At 46.8% G+C, this 26733-nt stretch overlaps 2 protein-coding genes and 1 non-coding gene across 5 annotated transcripts; 2 read left to right on the forward strand and 1 right to left on the reverse strand.

Moving 5' to 3' along the window:
* Positions 1-1684: 1684 nt before the first annotated feature.
* Ahsa1 (activator of HSP90 ATPase activity 1) lies at positions 1685-9700 on the reverse strand. Of its 2 annotated transcripts, XM_059253206.1 has the most exons (9): positions 9464-9700; positions 8008-8198; positions 6002-6084; positions 5539-5656; positions 4420-4508; positions 2991-3119; positions 2441-2542; positions 2168-2219; positions 1685-2075 (listed from the first exon to the last, which is right to left on the reverse strand). In XM_059253206.1, the coding sequence occupies exons 1-9, from the start codon at positions 9541-9543 to the stop codon at positions 1903-1905; spliced, it is 1017 nt and encodes a 338-aa protein (XP_059109189.1). In that variant the 5' UTR covers positions 9544-9700; the 3' UTR covers positions 1685-1902. The 2 variants fall into 2 exon arrangements, with proteins under 2 accessions (XP_059109189.1, XP_059109190.1); XM_059253207.1 differs by lacking the exons at positions 8008-8198; positions 9464-9700 and adding an exon at positions 6567-6588.
* Positions 9701-9747: 47 nt separating this feature from the next.
* LOC131902163 (spermatogenesis-defective protein 39 homolog) lies at positions 9748-26448 on the forward strand. 2 transcript variants are annotated; one of them, XM_059253209.1, is made up of 12 exons: positions 9748-10239; positions 12673-12808; positions 14959-15061; positions 16094-16234; positions 17611-17649; positions 18952-19016; positions 20783-20839; positions 21841-21933; positions 23197-23230; positions 23839-23941; positions 25178-25205; positions 26153-26448. In XM_059253209.1, the coding sequence occupies exons 2-12, from the start codon at positions 12716-12718 to the stop codon at positions 26309-26311; spliced, it is 915 nt and encodes a 304-aa protein (XP_059109192.1). In that variant the 5' UTR covers positions 9748-10239; positions 12673-12715; the 3' UTR covers positions 26312-26448. The 2 variants fall into 2 exon arrangements, with proteins under 2 accessions (XP_059109192.1, XP_059109191.1); XM_059253208.1 differs by having other exon boundaries at positions 9754-10239; positions 12716-12808; positions 26153-26445.
* On the forward strand, positions 17039-17142 carry LOC131902166 (U6 spliceosomal RNA). Its single transcript, XR_009377026.1, has one exon. It is a non-coding gene; the product is annotated as a U6 spliceosomal RNA (small nuclear RNA).
* Positions 26449-26733: the final 285 nt, after the last annotated feature.

The raw sequence follows: 26733 nt of genomic DNA on the forward strand, positions 1-26733 counted from the left end.
CCATTTTTCTGCACTCTGAAACAGAGAGACAGAGGTGGCTCTGGTTTTTTGTGTTGTATTAGAAAGGGCTCATTGATTTAAGGTGGAGTCCAAGGTCTCTGTCAAGTGTCTTCTATGTCCCTTGCAGGTGGATGGAATGCCAAATTAGATGCATTAGTCTAGCGCTTATCTGAATAATTTAAGTCACAATGATCTGAACTGATCTTGTTTTAACTATAAAATTCTGCCAAGTCATGTAGGCTTAGCTTGCAGGCCTCAGCACTAATGAAATGGGAGATGAGTAGCTGTCTTAACAGAGCGCTGATTCATGCTGGGGTGGGGGTAAGCTGGGGCAGGCTCGGCTAGGAGTTATTGATGCTCAGTTCACTTTTCCTGCCATGTGGACCCCACTGGAAAGGACTCCCACAGCATTTGGGCCTGGAGCTCAGCACGAAAAGGACGTGGATTCCTTCCTCCTTTTCAGGGTGGAATACTAAGAGGCCTGGGACTGTCTACTCCAGGAGGGAGAATACCATACAGGAGGTGCATCCGACTCTCTGTGGGGACCAACTCGGGCCAGGCAGCAGCTCCAAGGTTAGCACCAGCTCTGAGGTTATAGCCTGCGTTCTAAATGTCAGCCATGTTCAGCACTGGCTGTTGGATTTGGGCTCTTAACCTAAGAAGCCAGAGGCAAATATGTAACATGCATTAAAAGGATCACGTGGCAGTAGGCTTCTGCAATTCCTGCGTTCAGGAGGCCGAGTTCAAGGCCAGCCTGTGTTATGTAGCAAGATCCTGCCTTAAAAACAACACAAAACAAAACAGGAAACAAAGCAGAGGAAAAAGAAGTTCAAGGATTAAGTTTTATGAAATGGGTGACCGGGTATCCCAGGGCTTTATGGAGCTTAGACAGTCAATGGAAGCAGACTGTGAGGTCTGGGACACAGCAGCTCTCTATGAAGCCACCACTGGTCATCTCCATCTCTGTACACCACCTGCACCTGCGGTCACCTCTTTGTGGAGGGGTCAGAGTCCAAGACCCATCTCCACCATCTTGTACTTCGTTAGTGCCGTTTATTCGAGTGCCAGCCCTCCCGTGTGCTAAGAAGGAAGTGTGAAAATAAACTAGCTCAAGAGTCCTGCTGTTCCCCCCTACCCCCCAACAAAAAAAGATGGATCTCAGTGAGTTTGAGTCCAGCCTGGTCTACAAAGCAAGTTTCAGAACAGTTGGGAATGTTACACAGAGAAACCCTGTCTCGAAAAACCATAAAAAAAAAAAAAAAGAATCCTGCTGTCATCAACCGCCCCCCTTTGCGCTTTTCAAATTTTCATTCTGTGTGTATGGGTGTCTTGCCTGTATTTTGTCTATGGAGACCACATACATGCAGGAGGCCAGAAGAGGGCATCAAACCCCTTAGAACTGGAGTGACAGGTGGTGGTGAGCTGTGTGGTGGGTGCTGGGAATTGAACCCCCATTCTCTGCAAAAGTAGCCAGTGCTCTTAACCACTGAGCCATTTCTCCAGCCCCACAACTGATAGGGTCTCATATGGTCCAGGTTAGCCTTGAACTCCTAATCCTCCTGCTTCCCACTCCTGAATACTGGGATTATAGGAGAGGCTTCAAACTTTATGTATTTGTTCAAATTCAAACTCTTCACGGAACAGAACACTCGGCTCCCAGTCAACACAGATGGTAAGAAATGCATGCTTTTAAAATCTGTTTATTTAGCGTATGTACACATAAAAGAGAATCACCCTCAGATCCCACCCAGCAGAAAACATGCACAAACCCAAGGTATATGTGGAAGGGCGGGGCCCCGGCCCCAAGTTAGCAGTCGGGACGGTGCAATCCTGTGAGTCACAAACCCCTCATGAACGGGCTGGACTCAAGTGTCGAACAGGCTGGAACCCCTGCTGCTGGCCCTAAAACAAGCGAGCGCCATAGCCAAAGGTCTGTTTGATGCCCTCGAAGTAGTACCGCTGCCAGCCTTGTCGCGTCCGCTCTTCCTCAGGAGCAGGGATGCCCCGGCCTTCCATGCACAGCTCTGTCTCTCCGTTCTTGTCAAGGAAGGTCAAGGTGATGGTAGCAAAGTGCCCTAGGGGAAGGGGGTTTTCAGACCCAGAGTTCCTGGACGAGTTTAAACAGGGAGAGCAGTGTTTGGGGACGGCAGCAGCAAGCCTTACTCACCCTCTGGCCACGACTTGAACCTCCACTTCATAGCAATGTGTTTCTCAGGGACCTGGAACAATCAGGAGCTCGGTCTAGAGGCCACAGTGCACCCAGCCCTGCCGGGCAAGCCACCTGCCTTTGTGTGTGTGACTGTGTCACTTGCAAGAAAACTCAAACTACAGCACTGTTTGGAAAGTATCACAGAGGCCTGAAGTTTGGCCCAGAAAATGGAGACACACATGAATCTAACCGAGCGGAGGTGACAAGCTGGAAGAGGTAGGACTGACTCACCAGATCAGTGAACTCTCCAGTGACGTTGCCATCGACCATGTGAAACTTCCCACCTTTGTCTGCTTCTAAGGCCGCGGGAGCATGGGTAAAGGCCTGGACCAGCTGCAGGGAAGCAGGGATTGGGACAAGATGCATGGCTCTCAATGGAACTCCGGCCAAGGGCAGTTCCTCAACTCTTCCCTGCAGATTTCACTCTGCCCGGGAGGACGTTCTGGTCTCCCTCTGTTCTGGTCCTCTACAGACCAGGCTTGACCTCAGGAATTCTGAATCCATGATGCTATTACTTCAGGCACATACTTTTTCTTTCCTTGCTTTCCTCCCTTCCAGTACACAAGTGCTGTATCACTGAGCCACCCCACCCCACCCCATTCACTCTTCTAACAGAATGCAGTGGCTCCTGCTGACATGCCCCCCAACTAGTACAGACAGAGAAAAATGTGAGTGTGTGTGAAGATGCCCTCCACCCCTGCTGGTGTGAGAGGCCTTCCCAGTCCACTTAGCAGCAGAGCCCTGCACGCTAGGGCCCTGGGGCGATGGCACGCTCACTTACCTCCTGGGTGGTGAACACTCTATAGAGCTCCTCTGGTGAGGTCAGGAAGGTCTCTCTAAGGGTGATCTTACAAGTGGGGATTTTGACACCAACAGGTCTGGCCTGGCTTTTTGAAGGAGCAGCCTTCGCCTATGAAGGGGGTGAAAAGGGGTGACTTCAGAGCTGGTGAGATCTCAGTCAACAGAGCTGCAGGGACAACCCGTTCGCTCGCCCAGAAGCCTGCGCCCCCAAAGCTAATTAGTCCAAGGGGTTAAAGGGAATTTGTGCATGTACATGTTTCCGTCACAGGAGAACTCTTCCAGAAACACCCTTACTGAAGACTTCCACTCTAGGATCTTTACAAAGAGTGTACGTGTGTGTGAATGTATGCCACATGTGGTACCTGCATAGATCACTGGATTCCCTGAGAGCCATCTCCCCAGCCCCTAGGAAGTACAAGACCTCTTGTACTTATCACAAAACCCATCAGACAAAGGACAAGTCAATCTTAGGCATTTCAGAGCTCGGTGTAACTCTCCAACAGAACCATCCTGAAATAACTGGACAGGGGAGCTGAGGGCACAGCTCAGCAGCCTGAGATGCTCCACATCCGCAAGGCCCTGGGATTCACCCCAGGACAAGAGAGGAAAGGAAGGAAGAGGGAAGTAAAGGACAGAGAGACAAAGACAAGAAAAGGAAGCAGAAAAAGCAAGCAGGCTGGATGCAGCTCTTTCTGGAGTGTTCTTCACTGTGCTTGTTGACAAAAGGATGCAGGGCTCTAAACCAGGAGCTGAGTCGGGACCCCCAGGATCTGCTCTAGATAAAACATGCACTTGCTCCACAGGCAGAGTGAGATGAATGAGTTTCCTGTGGATGAAGGTAGCAGCCTAACCCTGGGACGAGATCCTCAACATCCAAGTACGAAATGCCAACTCCCCAGTTAGAAATGACGCTAAGAGCAGCTGACTGGTGCTACGTTCAATCACAAGCCACATTTCACTGTCCCTGATGGCTTCTCTCTGCTCCAGGGGTCCACTATCAACCAATAAAGAACAGGTTAGGAGACTGGAGGGATGGCTCAGTGGTTAAGAACACTGCCTGTTCTGCAAAGGTCGCAGAGTTCATTCCCAGCACGTCCACTAGGTGGCTCACAACTGCCTGCAATCGCAGTTGAAGGAGATCTGACACCCCTCTCTGAAAGGCCTTCAAGGGCACTTGGTGAACATACAGACAAGTTCAGAAATAAAAATAAACATGTAAAAATAAAACTGTACCAGGTTACGACACTGAGAGCAAACTATATATTGCAGTCTCTCTAAGAAAGCACACACACGGGCTGCTCTGGCTTTGGAGTCGGGGACACAGAAAAGCTGATGTGGCACATGGCGGCGGTCACTCCTCTCCCTCTGCAGAAGGCGTGCGTACTGCATCACCTGGGAACACTGCTTACCTTGCACACCTCAGTTTTTGGTGCTGGCTGACCCACCGGGTCTACGGACTCTCCATTCACTGTGGGCAAGATCATGCCCTGAGTGAACTCTGCAAAGACAAACTCCTCATTAATTGCTTAGCTGACACAGGACATGAGACAAACAGCTGTCATAACCAGAATTAAGGAAAAGCCTGCATTCTCTCTCTCTCCCTTTAGTTTATGCCCAACAGATTATCTCAGTGTACAGAACACAGTAGCATTATCTTAAAAAGCTTAAACCCCTGATGACAATGGAAACACTACAACGTCTTTAGTCTCTACTATACAAGAGATTCACGAGTCACAACACTGGAGTCTCGGTTCTCACTAAAAATGATCAATTTCAAGGCTGGTCATAATATAAACTCCAACACCAAGATCAGAAGGATGTGGCAGAGGTGGAGTCCCCCAGGACATCTGGGCTAACCCCTCTGCTTCTAACCATGTCAACTTCCTGGAGGAGGACCAGCAACAGTCCAGGATTACTTTAGATCGGAGCTGCTGATGGAAACGAGTGTCTTACACATAATTTAAGATTTCCAGTAGTAACATGAAAGTTAATGTTCAAGGTAAAGTTTTACTAGTATATTTAACCTAATCATACTAGCTAACGTTACTCTAACATAACTATCGTTTCAATGGCTATCAATCTTTTTTTTTTTCTTTTTTTGGTTTTTCGGCACAGGGTTTCTCTGTGTAGCTTTGGAGCCTATCCTGGAACTCACTCTGCAGTCCAGGCTGGCCTCGAACTCACAGAGATCCGCCTGCCTCTGCCTCCCTAGTGCTGGGACTAAAGGCGTGCGCCACCACCGTCCAGCTCAATGGCTATCAATCTTTAAACTGAGATATTTTACACTTTTTTGTTGGCACTGTCTCAAAATCCACTGTGTATTTCACACTCCCAGCACATCTCACTTGGGTTAGCCGGACAGCCAACTCCATTAGACAACACAGCTCAGGATCTTCCTCTAACTCGGAGCTTTTAGATCAACTTCACCCCCCATCATTACCCATCTGCCAGGGGAAGGGCAGTCCAGGCCCTCAGTCAAGGTCTGGCAGTGGAAGACAGCCTCCTCAGGCAGAGTTCTAAAAGGATACCTGTTTTGAGGGTGCTGATGTAAATCCCCACTGCTTCTCTTAGAAGTTTCACCCCTTCTTCCTTCATTAAGGCCACGAGATTTGTGTCAGGCTCGTCTTTGGCAAGGCTCACACTAATCTGAGTGGGAGATCAAAAGCAGGTGATAAAATGATTTAAGGAGCAATCAAGAAACCGCTGACATTTCCAAAGGAAAGGTGTGGAGCTGCCACATTTGTCCAATCCCCAACAATATCCCTTCTCAACTCCTCTCTGCCAGGGCAGAGATGGCTAATGTTACAACCCATTTCCCTGGCCAAAGCAGACACTGTTTCCAAAGGCACCACATAGCCTTAGACTCATCTCAGATTGGGCTTTGGAATGGTTAGCCTAAGCTTTGACTATGAACGGTGGGGGATGACCGCTTTTCTCATCTGTGACTACTCAGACAGGGAGGACTCAGATAAGGAGTGAGGAAACACAAACCTCCACTTCATCCACACTGTTCTCATCAGACAAATTGGGGATTTCCACGTGTCCTTTGTATTGCACTCCTGACTTAGAGGTACCTGTCAAAAGCAATGCAATTCCATTAGCCGCCTCCTCTGCAGGGAAGGAAGGCCCTGCCAGGAACACTGTCCACTTACAGCTTCTTTTAACCCCCATTCTAAGCTGCCCCTCTATCCTTAGAGAGTGCCAAATGCCAGAAGCAACCATCAGCACCCCGATGTCTCACCCCATGGAAAGATCTAACAGGGCATTACAGCATGGCCCCCAGAGCTACACAAATCAGGTAGTAGCTCAGTTCTCCCAGAGCCTGTCTGGGTAGCCAGGAGCATCAATTCAGTTTGAACAGCTGTTCTGAAAACAAGCATTTACCCAATATGACTGATATGTTAGGGAACAATTTGTTCATAGCTATTTCATATTTGCTTCTATGTGAGTTCATCATTGAGAAATAAGAAGTGAACAGAGAAAACTATAACCAGGTGAAGAGATGCACAGAAATAAATGAAAGTTCATATCTCAAAACATCTGTCAGGTAACGTGCCATTGGTGTGATGATCCTTCTGCCTCAGAAGACCTCCCTTCCAGGATCTCACAAGAGCCTTCAAGCTGCAATCCCTGTGATGCCCACGAACACAATGAAATTTCAATCAAAGAAAAACCATCCCGATTACAGTATACATGTACTTCATACTCATCACATGAATAAAACTCTACTATCAATTCTTAGTTTCTATAGTTTAAGTGTGTGTGTGTGTGTGTGTGTGTGTGTGTGTGTGTGTGTGTATGCGTGCACGTATAAGCACACCTGTATGCAAGGGCCCTCAGAGGCCAGAGGCACCAGATCCCTCTGAAGTTGGAGTTCTAGATGACTGTGAATTGCAGGATGTGGGTGCTGGGAACCAAACTCCAGTCTCTCCACTCCAACTTCTTCATTTTAAAATCGTGTCACTGATGATGTTTTTTTTTTGTTTTTGTTTTTTTTTTTTTTTTTTTTTTTTTTTAAATTTTATTTATTATGTATACAGTGTTCTGCCTGCATGTGTCTTTGCAGGCCAGAAGAGGGCACCAGATCTAATTGCAGGTGGTTGTGAGCCACCATGTGGTTGCTGGGAATTGAACTCAGGACCTCTGGAAGAGCAGTCAGTGCTCTTAACCACTGAGCCATCTCTCCAGCCCGATGATGTTTTTTTGAAGGTATGTTTCTTTCCCTTTCCCTTCAGAACTCACAGCCATTTTCCTACCTCAGCCTCCCAATTGGTGGGACTACAGGCACATATCACCACATCGGATGGTTACTCTATTTCTTTTTTCTCCAGACAGGGTTTCTCTGTGTAGCCCTGGCTGGCCTGGAACTCGCTCTGTAGACCAGGCTGGCCTCGAACTCACAGAGGTCCGCCTGCCTCTGCCTCCTGAGTGCTGGGATTAAAGGAGTGCACCACCACCGCCCATCAGGTACCGTATTCCCAATTCTATCCTCTCTATAAACCTTGTGGCTTCTTACTGCATGACTGTTGCATAGTGCACTGATTTTTAGGAACACACATTAATTATGACAAAACTGACTCTACATCCAAATACTTATCAGCTACAATAGTACAGTGGTCTAACATGGTAAGATTCAAACTGGAGTTAGAAAGTGACTGAAGTTAAAAGAGAACAAACGAAAACCCCCTCCCTCTTAAATCATTCATAAGACACATATAAAATAAACTAGCCTGAGACTCTATCACCTTATGAATCCTAACACAGAACAAGGTCCAAAGATCCAGTGCCCCGTCACTTCACTGGTGGGAACCGATGAAACTCTGAGAGCAACTAAACACATTTGGTGTCCCCCAGCAGCACCCCAAAACTGCTTTTCTCCCAAGCAGCACTGTCTCCTCCCTTCGAGATTTGTCACTGCTCAGAACCTCCTCTCCAGCAAGTGGAAGAGCGACAGAAACCGAGCTAACCTCGTCTCTGACAGCCTGGCTGGCCCTTACCTGTCCAGTTGAGTTTGATGGTCCACTCATAGAAGAAGATAAGTTTGCCTTTCCGGTTGTTAATGGAAGCCTCTCCGTCAAGCTTGTTCACCTCTGTCACCTCACACTTGCCCTCCTCATTCTCTACTCGAACGGCCAGGAACAGAGTTTTCAGCTTCTCTGTGGACCAGTTGGAAGCATCCCTTTCTGTCCTGCAAAACAGAAGCAGAGACGGGTAGCCTTCACGGGGGTGGGGACCACGACGACAACACACTTTTCATGCCGCAAGGAAGTGCAAGGTTAAAGGAAGCAGAAAAGACCAATACCAACGAACCCTCTAAATTCTACCCCAGCGAGTCCACACGCAGGCCATCTGGGGAAGCCAAAGGGTGGTGAGCTGTGGACAATGGCAGATGCTGTAACAAACCAGTGCTAAGTAAGTTGTTCTCTCCAGTCTCAGTCAGAGGATCCTTGACTATTAACATGGCGCCCCCATCTGGCCAAGAGGAAAGCTGTGACCACACTGCTGAAGCCAGGAGAGCAAGCATTTCACTAAGAGCCCCAGTAAATAAAAAAAAAAAAACCCCAACAATGCCAGCCTCATTAGCAGTGTTCTGACCCGTCTTATTCAGACTGCTTTAAATGCCCTAAACATTCTATGTCCTCCAAACAGTGTCACAAAGTCCACTGTGTAAGAGGGGACAGGGTCAGAAAAAAAAAAAAAAAAAAAAAGAGCGGAAAATCAATTCTTTGCCCGTCTATTAAAGCGATGTAAGCAAAAAACAGCAGCAACTGAGTAAAACAAAAAAAAATAGTTTTGAGTAAAGTTCAGTTGCGCTCCAAACAACATTGCTTCTACGAGATTTCATAAAGATAAAGAAGCTTCTAAGAACAGCTAGGCTGTAAAATCCTGACTGCCCGGCAACCTGGAGTTACAACAGAACTTAACAGTTCCGGGTGAGAGGCTGCATGCACCGCGTTCAGCATCCCGAAGCTCCAAGCGCCCTGCAGATCACGTCCCAAAGCGTCTCCCGCTGGACGGAGGCGGCAGTCCCCTATGACTTTTACTTTCACCGTAACCCACACAACAGTAACCACCGCGCCTGGGGCTCCGAGACCTCCCCAGCTGTCTCCCCACACGATCGGCAGGGGTCTGGATCTCAAGGACGCCTGCGGCCACGTGTAGGAAGTATCTCCGGGCTCCAGCCTGGATGCAGCAACTAGGGCGCTCTGTTCTGTTCGCTCTGCGATTCCTCCTCTGGGACTCTGCGGTCTATGTCGAACCCCCTCGCCCTCGCCCACACCGCACCGCGAGGGTGGCGAGGGATGGAGAGGACCCCGGCTACAGGAGGGACCCGCCGCCCAACCCCAGGACAGGGCTGTTTGGGCCCCAGATCTGCACACGCCAAGGTCCCAGGCACCCCCAAACCCTAGCCTGGAAGCAGTGCTCCTGCGGCCTGTCTTTGCTGGCCCTTACCAGTGCCAGTTGTTGACGTTGGTGGCGTCCGCCCGCTCCTCCACGATCCAGCGTGGGTCTCCCTCACCCCACTTGGCCATCAGCTCACTTATCGCACCGCTACCAGCTCCCAAGCAGCCGCAGCCACAGCCTCAGGACCGCTCGGTCCCAGCCGCCCGGCAGCGCCTGGAAACTACTAGAAGCGGCAGCAGCACCTCCTGGCTTGCTTTTCCCTCCACCCCCACCCCCTCCCCGCCTTAACTTCCGGCTCCTCCTCACTCCTACCGGGTACTTCCGTTCCGGCTCGCCGAACCGTAGGTTCTGTAACTTCTGGAGTTCCTTCAAAACTCTCTGTTTTATCTGAAAAGGTCTCTGAAGTCTAAGCCCTCAAACTACCAATCCTCACCGGGAGGGACACAAGATAGTCGTCTCATTGTTTCCTTGGGGCCTAAAACGATCCTGCTGAGCCTGATGGGAGTTGTAGTCTTGTTAAACGATCCTTCCGATAACTGCGGAAGGTCACGCTGAAAGTAAAGGAAATGACCTGGCACGGTGCGCAAGCGTTTCTGGGAACGGTAGTCCAGAAGCCCCGCGGCCCATCGGGAGAGCGCAAAGATGACAGCGGCCACGGAACTGCAACTTCCAGGATGCTTTGCGGCTATTCCTTTCACCTTCTTCAGCCCCTCTCGCGACTGTCCCCTTCGGCCCCTTCTCTATGCCGCACAGCCTGTTTAGAAAGGCTGGTCCGGTGGCTGAGCCTGGCGCTGTCCTGAGAGGGAGGGCTCGGTGTGGAAGAGGTGAGGGTGTCCCAAGCCCCTGTCTGGGCCGCGTGTCTAGTTGAACCCACCCTTTCCGCATCCTTATTCCTTTCCCTGTCTTTGAGGCATCGTCCCTGCATTCTCACTCCTGACCTGATTCTTCTGGTCAGGACCATTCTTGGGAGTCAGTGTGCTCGGAGCTGGAGTTTCCAGTGAGCATCAGCAGCTAGTTGAGAACGCAGCATTTGGTTGTGAACGAGCATGTCCTCTCCCAAGGGCTTTCCAGGCTCTGGTGTTTGCCGTGAACGTGTGACTTCCTGGACGTTCTTCTTGTAGCCTAGAAACATTGCCTTAAGAACCCAGCCGCGCTTCTAGTAGCTGGTTTCTACAGTGCCCCGAGACAAGGAGCGCCTTGGTTGTGGGGTTTTGTTTTTGTTTTTTTAACGGGTCCTGTTTTCCATGTGTCATATTTCTGTTTACCTTTCTTATCTGTCGCCCTACCCTTGTGGGCTCTCAAGTACAAGGTGATGATAAGATCAAACCTCGGAAACATTTTAAACCACCTTCAAACACCCTTTCTAGTCACTCTGAACATTGTACGGGATTGCTTTATGCCTTCTTAGAGTTATTAAATGTGATCACTTTGCTTGCCAAGTAAATCATAGTGTCTTTTGCCGCTGGAAGTACAAATTGATACAAGGTATCCATTGCCATAGTCTGGTTAAAGGTTCTAGAAATTCTCTCGTGGAATATATGTTTTGTTAGGCACATTCTGTGCTTATTCGTATACTGTAAAGATCTGCCGTACTTTTCCCAAAAGTGAAAAAAAAAAAAAAAAAAAGGTAGAAGGGTCATGAAAGACAGTGTAGAAATAGTCTAGGGGCCAGAAAAACCTGGATTGTTGTTTGGACTCAGAGTGATTAGGTCTGGTCAGTGGGAATCTCCCAGGCCTACTTTTTAGGATTGCTCTAAGGCCAAGTGAATGACAGAGTTATTTATGAAATTGCACACATTCTAGAGACATGTATTTGTTCTATACACATCTTCAATATTTATGGCCTGGTTTAGAATTTCTTTTAACTTTTAGAATTGCTTTTTAAGTGTTTTTTACCCCCTTTTTGGAGGCTGGGAATTTAGTTCTGTGGTAGAGTGCTTGACTAAAATGTGTGAGGCCCAAAGTTCAATTCCCACCAGTGCAAAAAAATAAACGAATTTCTCTAGTTTTAGCTGGGCAGTCAGTGATGCCATACACCTTTAATCCCAGGACTAGGGAGCCAGAGGCAGGCAGATGTCTGAGTTCGAGGCCAGCCTGGTCTACATAGTGAGCAAGTTCTAGGACAGCCAGGGCTACACAGAGAAACCCTGTCTCGAAAAGCAAACATCAAAAAAAATTCTCCAGTTTTACCTAAGGTGCCATTTAAGATTAAGGAAGAAGAGCTAATGATGGACACATTAGCTTTCTGCCAGGCAGTAAGCACTTTGCATGTATTTTCTAATTTAGTCCTCATTCTTGTTAGACAGGCTACCTGCTATGCCTTATAAGCATTATAAATAATATATAATATATATAATATATATGCATTATATTTTACATGTCAGTAAGGTGTTGAATGCCGAAAAGGTTGTAAGGTTAAGTGTTTATGTTCTGCTAGGCATTTTGTTAGGTTTTTGGAATATTATTTATTTTTCACTGTAAGCGAGTCAGGCAAGATAGCATTTCTCCAAGGCTTGGAAATCATTTCCCTTTGGACTCTGAACCCTGTAGCCATGCTTAGTTATTAGGTTAAACTGCAGTTTCCGCTCTTACCCAGGTTAGTTCGAAAAACTTGTTTTTGCAGAACAATACCTGGAACAGTTATGAGAAGAGTTTGGAATCTCTTGGCTCATCTTATACATTTTCTTTCCTTGGTCATGCATGATCCCAAAAATTGACCGTATAATTGGCCAAGTGATTAATAAAATAATCGTGAGTTGATGATACAGGCAAGATAATTCTGATTCTTTCAGTTGTTTCCCTTCATTTATGGTAGTTACTTAAAGAGCATACGGGGAGAGAGAGCGACATTTGTTGACTGTGGTCAACTCTAGAGTTCCCAGAGCTTAGACGAGTGTCTCAGGTTAATACATGAAGTCACTCTTTCTGTTCGGGGTGAGCTTTGGCTGATCTTTGTATGTTCCGCAAACTTATGATGAGTCCTTAAGAGCATTTGCGTCTCTTACAACATCCCATTGGTTTGGGTACCCTTGCTCTAACATGATCCTTCGGGAGGAAGACTGTGTCTTGCACTTTTTATAGTTCTTACAACACCTGAGAGTATTTGAACACAATAGGGGTTCTGGGAATGAATGTTTGTGTCTAATCGGAGTTTCTAACGTCATCTGATGAGTCTAACTTCTATGGCAGGTACTTTACCAGATTCTTTTCTACATCCCTTATTTCTGGGAGCAGTTAGTAGTGTAACACTTTTTTAGAGAGCTCCAAAAGGAACCTGGACCTGTCTTCCTTTCCCGCCAGATGAACCGGACAAAGGGTGATGAGGAGGAATATTGGAACAGCTCCAAGTTCAAGGCTTTCACTTTTGATGATGAAGATGATGAGCTCTCACAGGTAGGTGTCCACAGTGCTAAGAATCATAGTTTACTCTTGAATGCCTCTCGGAAATTTCCTCTCATCTTCAGTAGGCTCAGAATGTTATGGCTCATAATCTTCAGAAAAGCCTGTATGTTAGTCAGCTTTCTACCCTTACATGAAAGGCCCAAGATAACCAACTGATCCAGAGAAAAGCCTTATTCTGGCTCAGTTTTTAGGGTTCTAGATTATGATTGGTTGCTCTGTGCTTTGGACCTGGGATAGGCAGCACATTGTGGTGCAGTCACATAATAGAACAAACTACTTACCTCATAGCCAGAAAGTGGAGAGAAAAAGGACAGCATGGGGTCCCATAATCCCCTTTGAGAACACCTTTCAGTGGCCTAAGGATCTCCTACTGGGCTCCACTTCTCAGGCTCTACTGCCTCCTCATAGGACTGCCCTGAAGTCCAAACTTTTACCGTACAGGCCTTTGGGGGACCTTCAAAATCAAAACTATACAGTGGCCTGTGGGATGGCTCAGCTGGTAAAGGTGCTTGCTGTAAATATGGTGACCTGAGTTTAGTCTCCAGAACCGACTCCTTACAGTTGTCTTGCTTAGTTAGGTTTCTGTTGCTGTGACAAATACGATGACCAAAAGGAACTTGGGGTGGCAGTGGCTGATTTCAACTTAGAACTCTCTGGTCACACTCTGTCACCGAGGGAAGTCAGGGCAGGAACCTGGAGGCAGGAACTGGAGCAGAGGAGTGCTGCTTACTGGCTTGCTTACCCTGCTCTCTTGTAGCACCCAGGACCTCCAGCCCAGGAGTGGCACTGCCCACAGACGAGTCTAGTGGGGTCATTTTCTCAATTGAGGGACATAAAACTAGCCAGCACCATCTGTCTTTCTTGTGACGTGGAATGGGCACACCTATACATGCACATGATACATGCATGCACACACACTAAATTAAAATTAGAAACAGATACAAACTATGGCAGCCTTCATGAAGAGAAGCCTTTAAAAAAGAGCCAGAAAGATTATAAAAGCTAACTTTATCCTTCTTACTATTACCTTATAACCACAGATTGTTTATTCAAGTGATATAGTTGGTGAAAACCTTGAACTTCTGATCTTCTGGCCTCTGTCTCCTTTTTCACTTCTTTTCTTTTTGGTTCTTTTCGAGACAGGGTTTCTCTGTGTAATAGTGCTGGCCGTCCTGGAACTCACTCTGTAGACCAGGCTGCCCTTGAACTCACAGAGATCCGCCTGCCTCTGCCTCCCTAGTGTTGGGACTAAAGGCGTGCGTTGCCACCATCACCCTCTCCTTTTTCATTTCTAAAGAATTTTTATTACGTGTATTCATGTGTGAGGAGCACATGAGTCACTGTTTGCGTGTGGAGGCCAGAGGACAGCGTGTAGGAGTCAGTTCCCTTCTTCCACCATGTGGGTCCTGAGAATTAAACTCAGATCCTCAGGCTTGGTGGCACATGTCCTTACTTTTGAGCCATCTTATAGGTTCCTGTTTCTTTTCATTTTCTCTCCTCTTTTTCACTCCATCTTTCTTTCACAGGGTCTCACCATATAACCCTAGCTGGCCTCATTCACAGAGACCTGCCAGCCTCTGTCTCTCGAGTGCTGGGATTAAAGGTGTGCTGCTGAATCCACCATACCCAGTTTTTTTTTAACTAATTTTTTTTTCTTTTATTATAGCTGCCTCCATCTCATGAGTGCTGGGATTATAGGCATGCACCACCACACCCAGTTTCTATCATTGTTATTTTTGGTGATGGAATCTTGTGTGTTTCTCTGACTGATCACGAATTCTTGGGCTCAAGCCACCTTCCTGCTTTTGTCTTCCTGGAAGTTGGAACCAGAGGCGCACACCACTGCTCCTTGATAACTTGTTTTTGAAAAATGACCTGTCTGGGAATAGTCATTTTTTGGAGAAGTGAGTAATATTCACTCAGATTTGCAGACAAGTTATAGAATATGATTAGAATTCAAAAGTGACTTTGAGTCTTCCACCGACTGCAATGGTGTCTAGGTGGGATTTGGACTACAGGTACAATAGCTACAGATAGTTCTTGGCAATCACTGAGTCCCAGCTGCTCAGCCTTCTTGGTTTTCAGTGAGACAGGAGGGAAGTGAGAAGTGCCGGACGACTCTGCTTTATGTCCCTCTGCAGTTAAAAGAATCCAAACGGGCAGTGAATAGCCTTCGAGACTTCGTGGATGACGACGATGACGATGACCTGGAGCGAGTCAGCTGGACTGGAGAACCTGTGGGAAGTAAGCTGAAGAAGCCCTACGAGGGGTTCTTGTCAGTAGTGAAGGCTGTACCGCTCTGTCTCCTCAGCGCTGGTCCGAAATAGCGCTGCTCTTCTCAAATGGTGCAGCCTGCAAGTTAGCAGCAGCCAGAGCCACATGGAGAAACACAACAGTAGTGCCTCCGTGGCTTTCTGGATCTGCTGTCCTGGAGTGAATGCTTGGATGGTTGTTTCAGACTCATGGGGTGCCTGTTAACATTGCAGATTCCCAGGCCGTATGTGGTCATATTTGGGAGTTGTTGACTTAAATAAATGAGCTGTCCTTAGCCAACAAGTTTTAATTATATAATACCACTTAATTTCTTCATACACTCTGTATAGGTATACATAGACTCTGTTTAGGTAGTATAGTGTGATTTAAAAAAAAAGAAAGGAATTGGCATAGCCGGGCGGTGGTGGCACACGCCTTTAATCCTGCACTCGGGAGGCAGAGGCAGTGGATCTCTGTAAGTTCAAGGCCAGTCTGGTCTACAGAGCGAGATCCAGGACAGGCACCAAAACTACACAGAGAAACCCTGTCTCGAAAAACTTTAAAAAAAAAAAAAAAAGGAATTGGCTGGGCATGTGGTACATGCCTTGGATCCTAGCACTTGGGAGGTAAAGGTAGAGGTAAATGAATATCTGGAGTTTGAGGGCAGCCTGGTCTACACAGCGAGTTCCAGGACAGTCAGGGCAACAACAACAACAACAAAAAAGAGTGAACTAGGAAAAAAAACAACCTAACACACACCTGATCTGTTAAATTAGCTACTTTAATGATTGTTCAAGAAATGAGAGGCAGAACATCTCTCCATATATCCGAAGGCCGTTTGGATCTCCCTCCGTTTGCTCCTCCCTCTCTCAATTGTGCTAATGATTAGCCGACTAATTATAATCTTTCCAGGCCTCCTGCTGGCCAGGGCACCAGGGCCTCTTGGACAGGCTTACATTCGTTGAGTGTTGGGTGTCAAGGACCGATCTAGATGAGGCTTACTTAGCTCTTACCATCCTGCAGGTATCTCGTGGTCCATCAAAGAGACTGCTGGGAACAGCGGGTCCGCCCCTGAAGGACGGGAACAGCTAAAGGGCCGGAACAGTTTCTACACACAACTGCCCAAACCTACTTCTACCTACTCCCTGAGCAGCTTCTTTAAAGGTAAAGAGTGGTGGGGAGGGACAGGGCTGTCCTTTGCTTTCATCAGGAAAAGCCTCGGGCTGATGTTTTCATTGACTGCGGAATTCTCATTTGAGCAGGCAGTTTAGTACTAGGAATGGGAGGAATGAGAAATTCCCAGGTATTAGCCTGGGTTTGTAAACATGAATGAAATTGACAGCCCTGTGTCGGGTACTGAAGAAATCTGCCTAGATCAGTATTCCTCCTTGCCTTTTATGCCATCCTCTAGGGAACCTTTGTGTGTCCCTGGTGGGAATGTATAATTGTGCAGCCACTGTGGAAGTTAGTGTGGCAGTTTCTAAAAAAGTTGAACAAAGGATTAGCATGTGAACCAGTATCACTTCTAGGTAATTAATAAAGGAATTGAATACAGGCACTTGAGCAGATGTTTGTATGCTAATATTTGAAGAAGCATTCCCAATAGCCAAAAAGATCTAAATACTGTGTATGTCCATTTTGGACTAAAAGGATAAGCACAACATGGAATACAGATGCAATGGACTGTTAACTTAAGTAGGAATGAAAGATATATGTTATAATAGGGATGAACCGTAGGGAGTTACAGGGTGCAGTAAACCATAAAAGAACAAATACTGTATTACCCCACTCATGTTGAGAGACAGTTTCCTCAGGGCTGGGTTGGAGGGAGTGGAGAGTTACTGCTTCCAGGCAGAGTCTCCGGGATGGTGAAAGTTCTGGAGTTGGATGGTGGTAGTCATTGTAGGACAGCGTGGACGTACTTCATGCCACTGAATTCTACACTAGATGAGGGAAGTGGTAAACTTTGTGCCCGCTTCAACAGCACATGCACTAAAATTGGAATGACATAGAGAAGATTAGCATGGCCCCTGCGCAAGGATGACACACAAATTCAAGTGTTCTGTATTTTTGCATTTTATAAAACCGAAAAAAAAGTGGTAAATTTTATGTTATGTATGTATATTTTACCATACTTAAAATATTTCTCTCTGACCCTTGTTTTACTAGGACATGAGATTTCTGAAGTTGAAAAAGACTTTTTTTTTAATGTCTATGGGTGTTTTGCCTGCATGTATGTCTGTGCACCATTTGTATCCCTGGTGCCCACAGAGGCTAGAAGAAGGTGTTGGATCCCTTCAAACTGGAGTTACACATGGTTGTGAGCCACCATGTGTGGGTGCTGGGAATCAAATCCTGGTCCTCTGGAAGGGCAGCCAGTGCTCTTAACTCTGAGCCATCTCTCCAGCCCTGAATAAAAGCTTTTTAAAAGCTGTTTCTCCATATTGGATAGTAAGGCTCTATGTACCCTGTGTCTTCAGCCAGGTTCGGGTGGTCTGACCTGAACCGTTGACATCTTCCTGCTGTGTTCTTTCTATCAGGCAGAACGAGACTTGGGAGTTTCCAGTCCCTTTCTGATGGTAAGCATCGGCCCCTTCCCTTGATTGCTGATTTAAAGTACAGCCTGGAGAGTCATGGGGACAGGTAGTAATTGGATGAGTGGGTTAACTTTCCTCTAAACCTGGAGAAAGTGTCTGGTGCCAAGGGAGGAGGGAGGAGTCGCATAGGCCCCATTACCGGGGTTGACTGCTGGGGCTACAGTCAGGAAAGAGAGGTGTTCTACCTTTGGCTGTGGAGGTCCCCAGGAGACAAACGGTTGTGTTGTGTTTTTGTTTTGGTTTGTTTTGGTTTTTCGAGACAAGGTTTCTCTGTGTAGCTTTGGTGCCTTTTCTGGAGCTCACTCTGTAGCCCAGGCTGGCTTTGAACTCACAGAGATCCGCCTTCCTCTGCCTCCCAAGTGCTAGGATTAAAGGCTTGCGCCACCACCACCTGGCCTGTTTGTTTTGTTTTGTTTTTTAGAGAGGTTTCATTGGGTAGACAGCACAGTGGGCAGAGGAACTTACATGTAGGCTGGTGTCTTAGTCACTGTTCTATTGCTGTGAAAAGATGCCATGATGAAGGCAACTATTGTAAGAGGAAAGCATTTAACTGGGATTGCTTACAGTTTCAGAGGATAGCCCATTATCATCATGGCAGGAAACATGGCAGCATGCATTGTGCTGGAGCAGTATCTAAGAACCACATCCTGATCCATAGGCAGAGAGAGAGACTCTGGGTTTGGCATGGGCTTTCAAAGCCTTCCCCTAGTGACACACTTCCTCCAACAAGGCTATACCTCTTAATCCTTCTAATCCTTTCGAATAGTGCCACTCCCTGGTGACTAAGCATTCAAATACATGATCCTATGGGGGCCATTCTTATTCAGACCACTAGATGGCTGGATGACCTGAGTTTGATCCCTGATCTCAGAGTTGTCCTTGACCTCCACACTCCTGGTATGGCATACACACGTCTGCATATGTGCTTATACACACACACACACACACACACACACAGGGAGAGCATGTGGGAAGAAAGCAGGAGAGAAAAGAAGGATAAGAAACAGGCTGCATAGCTGGGTGGTGGTGGCAAACATCTTTAATCCCAGCACTCAGAAAGCAGAGGTAGGCAGATCTCTGTGAGTTCAAGGACAGCCAGATTACACAGAGAAGTCTTGTCTTGAAAGAAACCAAAAAAGAAAGGAAGGAAGGAAGGAAGGAAGAAAGAAGGAAAGAAAGAAAGAAAGAAAGAAAGAAAGAAAGAAAGAAAGAGAGAAAGAGAGAAAGAAAAGAAAGAGGCTGTATGTACAGTGCCTTCTAAACTGACTTCTGGTTCCTTCTCAGCTCTTTCAGACACACCTGCCAAAAGTTATGCTCCAGAGCTGGGGAGGCCTAAAGGGGAGTACAGGGTGAGTTACAGAATTTCACTTCCTTTCCCCCTCTATTACTTACTTGATTTTAAAATTACATTTATTTAGTGTGTGTGTGTGTGTGTGTGTGTGTGTGTGTGTGTGTGTGTGTGTGTTGGCCACATGCCAGGTACAGATGTCAGAGGACAACTTAAGGGAGTTGGTTGTCTCCCTGGGTCATTAGGTTTGGCAACAAGTGCCTCTCCCTGCAAAATCATGCCACCAGCCTTCATTTTGTTTTTCTGAAATCTGGTCTCCCTCAGTAGCCCAGGCTAGAGCCTGGCAGTCACCAGATAGTCCATGCTGGTCTGGAACTTACGGTAATTCTCCTGCCTTAGTCTTTCAAGTGTTGAGATAATAGTTGTGAGCATTCAGGTCCCGCTTGAGTTATACCTTAATATTAGTGTGACACTTACACAGTATAAAGTACCTTGCTTAATTTTTCCAACTCTGAGCATCTGTTACAGTCATGTGTCACAGAATGACAGGGATACATTCTGAGAAATGTGTTGCCAGGCGGTCTCATCTTTGTGTAAACATAGGGTGTGTTCACACAAACCTAGCTGCTATAGCCTGCATTCTACACCTGTTACTTGAGGATGTGACCCCGGTTGTGGGTTACTGTACCCATGGGTGTAATGACAAGTGTTTGTAAATGTAGAAGGGGTATAGTACAGTACTAGGGAAGGGGCTGGAGAGATGGTTCAGTGGGAATGAGTGCTTGGTGCACAAGCGTGACGACCTGTATTTGTATCCTCAGTGCCCACATGAAAAGCCAGGCATGATGAATGTTTCTACAGTCTCAGTGCTGCAGGGGGCACGGACAAGAAGATTGCTGGGCTCAGTGAGAGAGAGACCCTGTCTCAAGAGAACATGTGGAGAGCTGATAGAGCAGGATATCCTCTTTTAGCCTCCACATACGTGTGCACGGGCTCGTGTTTGTACACGTGATTGTATCTCACACACACACACACACACACACACACACACACACACACACACACACTACCGGACAACAGGAAACTTTCAGTTCCATCTTAATCTGTTGGACTGCCATTGTATATGCATTGGCACATGAATGTATTTCAACCTCCACTTAGAGATGAAAAAACTGGTCTTGTAACAGTAGTCCTTAGTTGGGTTCCCACAGCTAGGAAAGGAGAGACCTTCCACTCAAAGTCTGTGTTTTTCTGACACAGGCCTAGCATGCTTCCTTGCCTTGGCTGCTGCCTTTTGGGAATTTGACATGAAACTAAGTGACTGTCACTGTAGTCTGGGATGGTGGAGGTCAGTTCCCACGAAGCATACTAAACAAGCAAATTGATTCAAAGGGAAGAAACTATATTCTAAGACCAAAAGGGGGCAATGTGTTGAATGTCTCCCCTTCTGTTGGCTAATGATACTGAATATTGGGGTGTCAGATGTGACTGGTTGCATATAGTGTGGAACCCTGAACCAGTAGGCGGAGGGTCCTGGGCTTTGCTATTGGTATGTCCCTCTTTAGGCTACCTATTCCTGCCTGTGTTACCTTTGCTGTACTTCCTATAGAAACTCAAACCAAGACCAAACTCTGAACAGGACCATTCCAGTTTTATGGTTTTTTTTTTTTTTTTTTTTTTTTGGTTTTTCGAGACAGGGTTTCTCTTGATCACTTCTTCCCCATAGAGTATCTCTCCCATAGGTCAAAGATTGAATTTGAGGCATAGAGCTGGTACACTAGTCATTCTGAGCCCATAATGTATGGCTCATGTGTTGCTCATTCCCAGGATTATAGCAATGACTGGAGTCCCAGCGACACAGTGCGACGCCTCCGCCGGGGCAAGGTAAGGCTGCTGCAGAGAGAGTGCTTGAGGAGTCTTGGGCAGGGTGGGTAGCATGTTCCACAGGACGGATTTCCTGACTGCTTCTCCAGTTCCCGTTTCTGAACTGGAGTGGTTTTCAGGAGCAAAGCAAATCCACTAAGGTTAGCAGCCAGCTGCAGAGTCTTTGGTTCTCTGGGGTTTGGACTTGCTTTGCCAGCATAGGGGGGAAAGCAGTTGTGGATGATAGAAGCATGTGTAGTATAGCACACCTGTAGTCCTAGCACTTGGGTGGCTGAGGCAGGAAAATGGCAAGTGTAAAGCCACCCTGGGATGCATGGCGAGCTTGAAGCCAGCCTGGGTGCACAGTGGAGGCCCTCTCTCAAACTTGCTCTTATCCCACAAGAAAGAGAGTGGTACATTGTGAGTTAATTTTTATACATGGTATGGGATAAGTGTTGAGGTTAATTTTTTTTCTTTTTTAATATAGATACCAATCTTTCTTAGCGCTGTTGAAAAGACTTTTTCTTATTGAAATTTGGGAGTATGTTTTTTGAAAATCGGTTGATCATGTAGTGACAGTCTTTCTTGTGTGACATTCTAGGGAAGACCAAGCTACAGTGGCTGAGAGCAGAAGAGTGTTTTGGTGGGCTAGGAACAGGAGGGCATTAATGCCAGCATGAACGGAGGGGCGGTTTAAGGGTGATAGAAGTGTTCTATGTCTGTTGTAGGCACTTTCAAAGCTGAGCTATACACTTGCCTAGGGTGAGTTTTATTGTATGAAGGCAAAGTAAGTGATCATCTGTTGGCTTGGCCAAGACTTGAAGGCTTTGTTGTCCTATAGGGCATCACATTGCACTAGGTAGGGTGTGGTGGGACCTGCAGGCTCACAGCACGGAGACCAGCGTGTGACTATAAGGTTCCCTCTGGATGCTTCCTGTCCCTGTCACCCTTCTCTCACTCTCAGTGACAAAGGAGTGTGGGCAGCGGCTCCCTTACATACTCTCTGTGTTCTCACTCTGCAGGTCTGCTCACTAGAGCGGTTCCGCTCCTTGCAGGACAAGCTGCAGCTCCTAGAGGAAGCAGTAAGCATGCATGATGGAAACGTCATCACTGCAGTAAGTGTGAGCTCTGCTAGCAGTTGTTTAGTAGCTCCTGAAAATTCAGTCAACACTGGCTTAGCAGTGGGTTGCATGTCAAGAGCCTGGCTTTCTCTCTGAGGCACAGCGGTCTCAAGACAGCTGTGCTCCCGGCTCAGCCGGTGGGACATGCGTTCTATGTGGAACTAACTGTTCATTGTTACTGGAAAACAGAAGGCTGCCTGCTCTATCTTATGCAAGGTATTATGGCAGCGGAACTGTGTGAGAGTAGTTTCTCAACAGACAAGAAGTGAGTATCTCTCAGCCAGTGTGGACACAGTGGGCATGGGCATGTGGACACCTAGGACACGGCTCAGTTCCAAATGTCTGTTCTTTCCTGCTGTCTCACAGAGAGGGCGTGCTCTGCCTGCAGTGATTTGTTGGTGGACTTTCTCTCTCCTGCTCTGTCCTTCCAGCCAGCTCCCAAATATCCACACAGAGACTTATTATTAATTATAAATGCTCGGCCAATAACTTGGGCTTCATACTAACTAGCTCTTACATCTTAAATTAGCCCATATTTCTTATCTATGCCTTACCACATGGCAGTACCTTTTTTCAGTATGGTGTGTTCATCTCCTGCTTCTGCATTTGGCTGGCGACCCTGTGACTCCTCCCTTCTTCCCAGAGTCCTCTCAGTTTGGCTCTCCTGCCTTAACCTCTTCCTGCCTAGCTATTGGTCAATCAGATCTTTATTAACAGCGACACATCTTCACAGTGAACTGTTGCTAGAGTTTTCCTGCCTGGCCCACAGTCAGGACAAATCTCTCTCACCTGCCAGTCCCACAGCTGCTCAAACCTGACCAAGTAAACACAGAGACTTATATTGCTTACAAACTGTATGGTGGTGGCAGGCTTCTTGCTAACTGTTCTTACGGCTTAAATTAATCCATTTCCATTAATCTATGCCTTGCCACATGGCTCGTGGCTTACCGGCATCTTCACATGCTGTTTGTCATCATGGCGGCTGGCAGTGTCTCTCTGACTCAGCCTTCCACTTCCCAGCTTTATTCTCCTCCTTGTCCCGCCTATACTTCCTGCCTAGCCACTGGCCAATCAGTGATTTATTTATTAACCAATCAGCAACACACTTGACATACAGACCATCCCACAGCAGTGAACAAAAGGATTATTCCACAGCAATGATTCCTCACAAGTTGCTGGCCTCATTCCTAGACATGAAGTAGTCAGGGCAGCCTTTGGGTATGAAAGAATGCACAGTCTTTGTCTCCTTTCCTCTAGGTTCTGATCTTCCTGAAGAGGACCCTAAGCAAAGGTGAGCATGGTTTGAAGGAAGTCTCCACTCAGCAACACCTGTGGCTTTTATATCAGAATTCACCAGGATCAGGTCTGGTTCAGAGCTGGGGTGGCCTGTGACTTAAGAGCATCATACCTCTGAGGGCAGCCTTTAGGGTGGGGGCAGTATTAGCTACCTCTGTCTGTTGGGAACACTTGGGCTGTGTGCTTGAAGAAGTGAGAAGTACCCGCTGTTAGTATTATGGAGAACTCAAAGGCTGACTGAGTGGCTATGTGTTGCTCTAGAGCAGTGGTTCTCAACCATATCAGACATCCTGCATATCAGATATTTACATTATGATTCATAACAGTAGCAAAATCACAGTTAGGAAGAAGCAACGAAATAATTGTATGGTTGGGGTCACCATGAGGAGCTGTATCCAAGGGTGCAGCATGAGGAAGGGTGAGAACCACAGCTCTAGAGCACAGAGGCTGTTGGTGATGGTGAGTTGAGATCAGAAGAAACCATTGTTAGCTGTTGCTGGGCTTTCAGGAGATGCTGTGGGTGCGTGAGTGGAGAAGCCAGTCTCGGACTTGAGTGCCAGGTAGCTTTACTTCTTTCCCCACCCAACTTCTTCCTACATGCAGAGATCCTCTTCCGAGAGCTGGAGGTACGCCAGGTCGCCCTGAGACATCTCATTCATTTCCTTAAAGAAATAGGGGACCAAAAGCTGCTTTTGGATCTCTTCAGGTAAGAGCTGGGCCGCTGGTCTATGAGGTTTACTAGGTGCATTTTCAGAGCACTCGGGGCTGGGGTGTGCAAAGAAAGTGAAGACACTATCCTGTTCCAGAAACACCTAGAAAACAAGATCTTGAGATGTGTTGGGGTATTACATCATCATCCAGGCTGGCAGTATGGCAGGGTGTTAGGAATCAGGCCCCATCGTCAAACATACCTGGACTGCATGTGTGCTGTCAGGTGTAGCCTGTTGTCTTGGGCAAGTCACTAGACTTCTGAGAGTGCGCTTTCTCCTTGTAAAATGGAGGTGGTGATGTCTACCACACTGGGTAATGAAGACTGAAGTGGGTAGGCTAGCATTAATCTATTGTATTAATTGTTTGCTAAGCATTTTCTTATAAAACACCGATTAAAGGTCCCCTCCTCTTGTTCAAGTGATGCCAGTGAGAAGTACAGTAGAAAGGAAGGGGCTATAATTTTTCAGTCCGGATCCCCCATGGAAGTCTCACAGCAGCTTTAGGAGGCTAGGTGAGAGGTGGGCTGTCTGGTGGTGGCCTTCTGCGGTCTTTTCCTTCTCTCGTTCCCCTCGGTGGGGATGAGTTCTTGTTCTTGGATTAAACTGTAAGCGTGTTTTATCCTTTCCTTAGGTTTTGTGGCCCAGAGTAATTCATTTACCCTGTGGCCAGAACAGTGATGAGCTCTCCCAAAGACTGATGTGGGAAAGCAGTTTACCCGGTTAGGTCAGAAGGAATTTACCAAAGAAGATGTGCTCACAGAGGCAGGCTGTTTGCTGTCTCTGGCTTTCCTTTCCAGTCAAGGAAGTCTTGTCTAGCTAGCATCACTTCTGTATCAAGGCGGTGTTGTTAATTATGGTCTATTCAGAATAAGGAGGAAACAGACCAACTACATTAGACTCTATACATGAACGAAATAAAGAATTGTGTGGAATGTCTGTTCTCAAGATTGTTTTGACAGAAAACAGTGTTTTGATTTTGAGTAAAGAAACATGGGCTAGGGCAGTCTGTTTAAGCTCTTAGTGCCCTGCCCTGCGTGTTTCATTTAGTTAGGACATAGAGAAAAGTAGATCCCTAAGTCACCAAATGTTTTGAAGGGGTAGAGGTGGAAGAATTGTAAGATTAGGGTATCTCATTATATAGAGACGATGAGTGGAACTGTGTTTCTTCTAGAGCTTGTTGGAAATGCTGCTCCTCAGTACATTAACTCTCTTGCTTCCTTCTGCTTTCCCAGGTTCCTAGATAGAACAGAAGAGCTGGCGGTAAGTATGGTGTTTGTTTCTGTTGGGAGTCTGTTTACCAGGCATCTAAGCCAAAACCCAGCCTAGCCGCCAAGCTCTCCTGCCAATTGAATTGTTTCCTGTCCTTTGTAGATTAGATCTAGAAGTCAGGTATCCAGGAAATGACATAGCCCACCATATTCCCCAAGCACACACATAATCATCTATAGTCCAGGAGAACTCTCTGAGAATAAAGGATTTGGGTTTCTAGAGCTTCAAGCTGGGAAGATGGGGAGATCCAGTTTATCAGTGGATAAAGTGCTTTGTGTGGATCCCCAGGACCCATGTAAAAACTGTGTGCAGTGGGTATGCATCCATAGGCCCAGTGCTGAGGCAGTGGAGACAAGAGGATCCCAGAGGCTTGCTGGCCTGGTAGTCTGCCTTTAGGAGCAGTGAGAGACCCTGGCTCAGGATCAGGTGGATGCACTGAAGAGATGGCTCAGAAGTTAAGAGTGTGTATTGCTCTTGCAGAGGACTGGAATTCTGTTCCCAGCACTTGTCAGGCAGCTCATGACCATCGTAACTCCAGCTCAGGGGTTCTCATGTCTTCTGGCTCCTCAAGCATGTGTGTACATACTTAGAATACATCTATAAAGAGATAATGTGGAGAGCAATAGAAAAAGAACCAGATACTGGCCTCTGGCTCCTACACATACATAAACACAGGCAAGTGCACGCACACACACACACACACACACACACACACACACATGCACAAACATTCACTTAGTGCTCTCTTTCTCTCTCTCTCTCTCTCTCTCTCTCTCTCTCTCTCTCTCTCTCTCTCTCTCTCTTTCTGTGGCAGGCATGTATGCCTCTTTTTGTGCCCATATGTGTGCTTGGACAAGTGCTATACCTCTGGTGCTATCCAAGCTTCCTCTCTTCTGAGGAGACATAATAGCTTAAAATTCTTCTCTGTTTTTTTGTAGCTAACCCATTATCGAGAGCATTTAAACATTCAGGACCCTGAAAAACGAAAGAGTTTCTTAAGACTTGCATTGGGTAAGTGTGGGGAAAAGCAGTCTTATGTAGATGTAGTCAGGAGAAGAAAAGAGGATGGAGTGGGTGGTTCAGAAGGGAAAGGCTAACAGTGAGTCACATGGCACTGTTGGAAGGTCGTCCCCTCAGTGGCTCCCAAATACTAGTCTCCAGCCGAGTTGTCACTGATAGAGTTAACCTGGGAGAGATTCTTTCCCTAAAGCTGAATGCACTGGATTGGAAAGGTTCATTTGTTCTGGGACCTTGTTTCTCACATATTCCCCCTTTTAGCAATAAAATTGGTGGTGTTTTTCTTAATGACTTAGTGTAATAAAGTTAAAAGTGACTTTTTATGGACCTTGTGCATTTTTTCCTGTTATGGGTCTTGAAGCCCACAGTCAAGACTGCTGCTGTAGTGTCAGCTTTCATCCAAACACAAATCCTCCTTGTAACAAACAAAGCCCAGATGTTACTGTTCTTCTGATGGGATGCTCACTGCCCTGGGAAGTCCAGATGTTACTGTTCTTCTGAT

The sequence above is a fragment of the Peromyscus eremicus genome, unplaced genomic scaffold, assembly GCF_949786415.1.
Source record: "Peromyscus eremicus unplaced genomic scaffold, PerEre_H2_v1 PerEre#2#unplaced_3392, whole genome shotgun sequence".
Classification (NCBI taxonomy): domain Eukaryota; kingdom Metazoa; phylum Chordata; class Mammalia; order Rodentia; family Cricetidae; genus Peromyscus; species Peromyscus eremicus.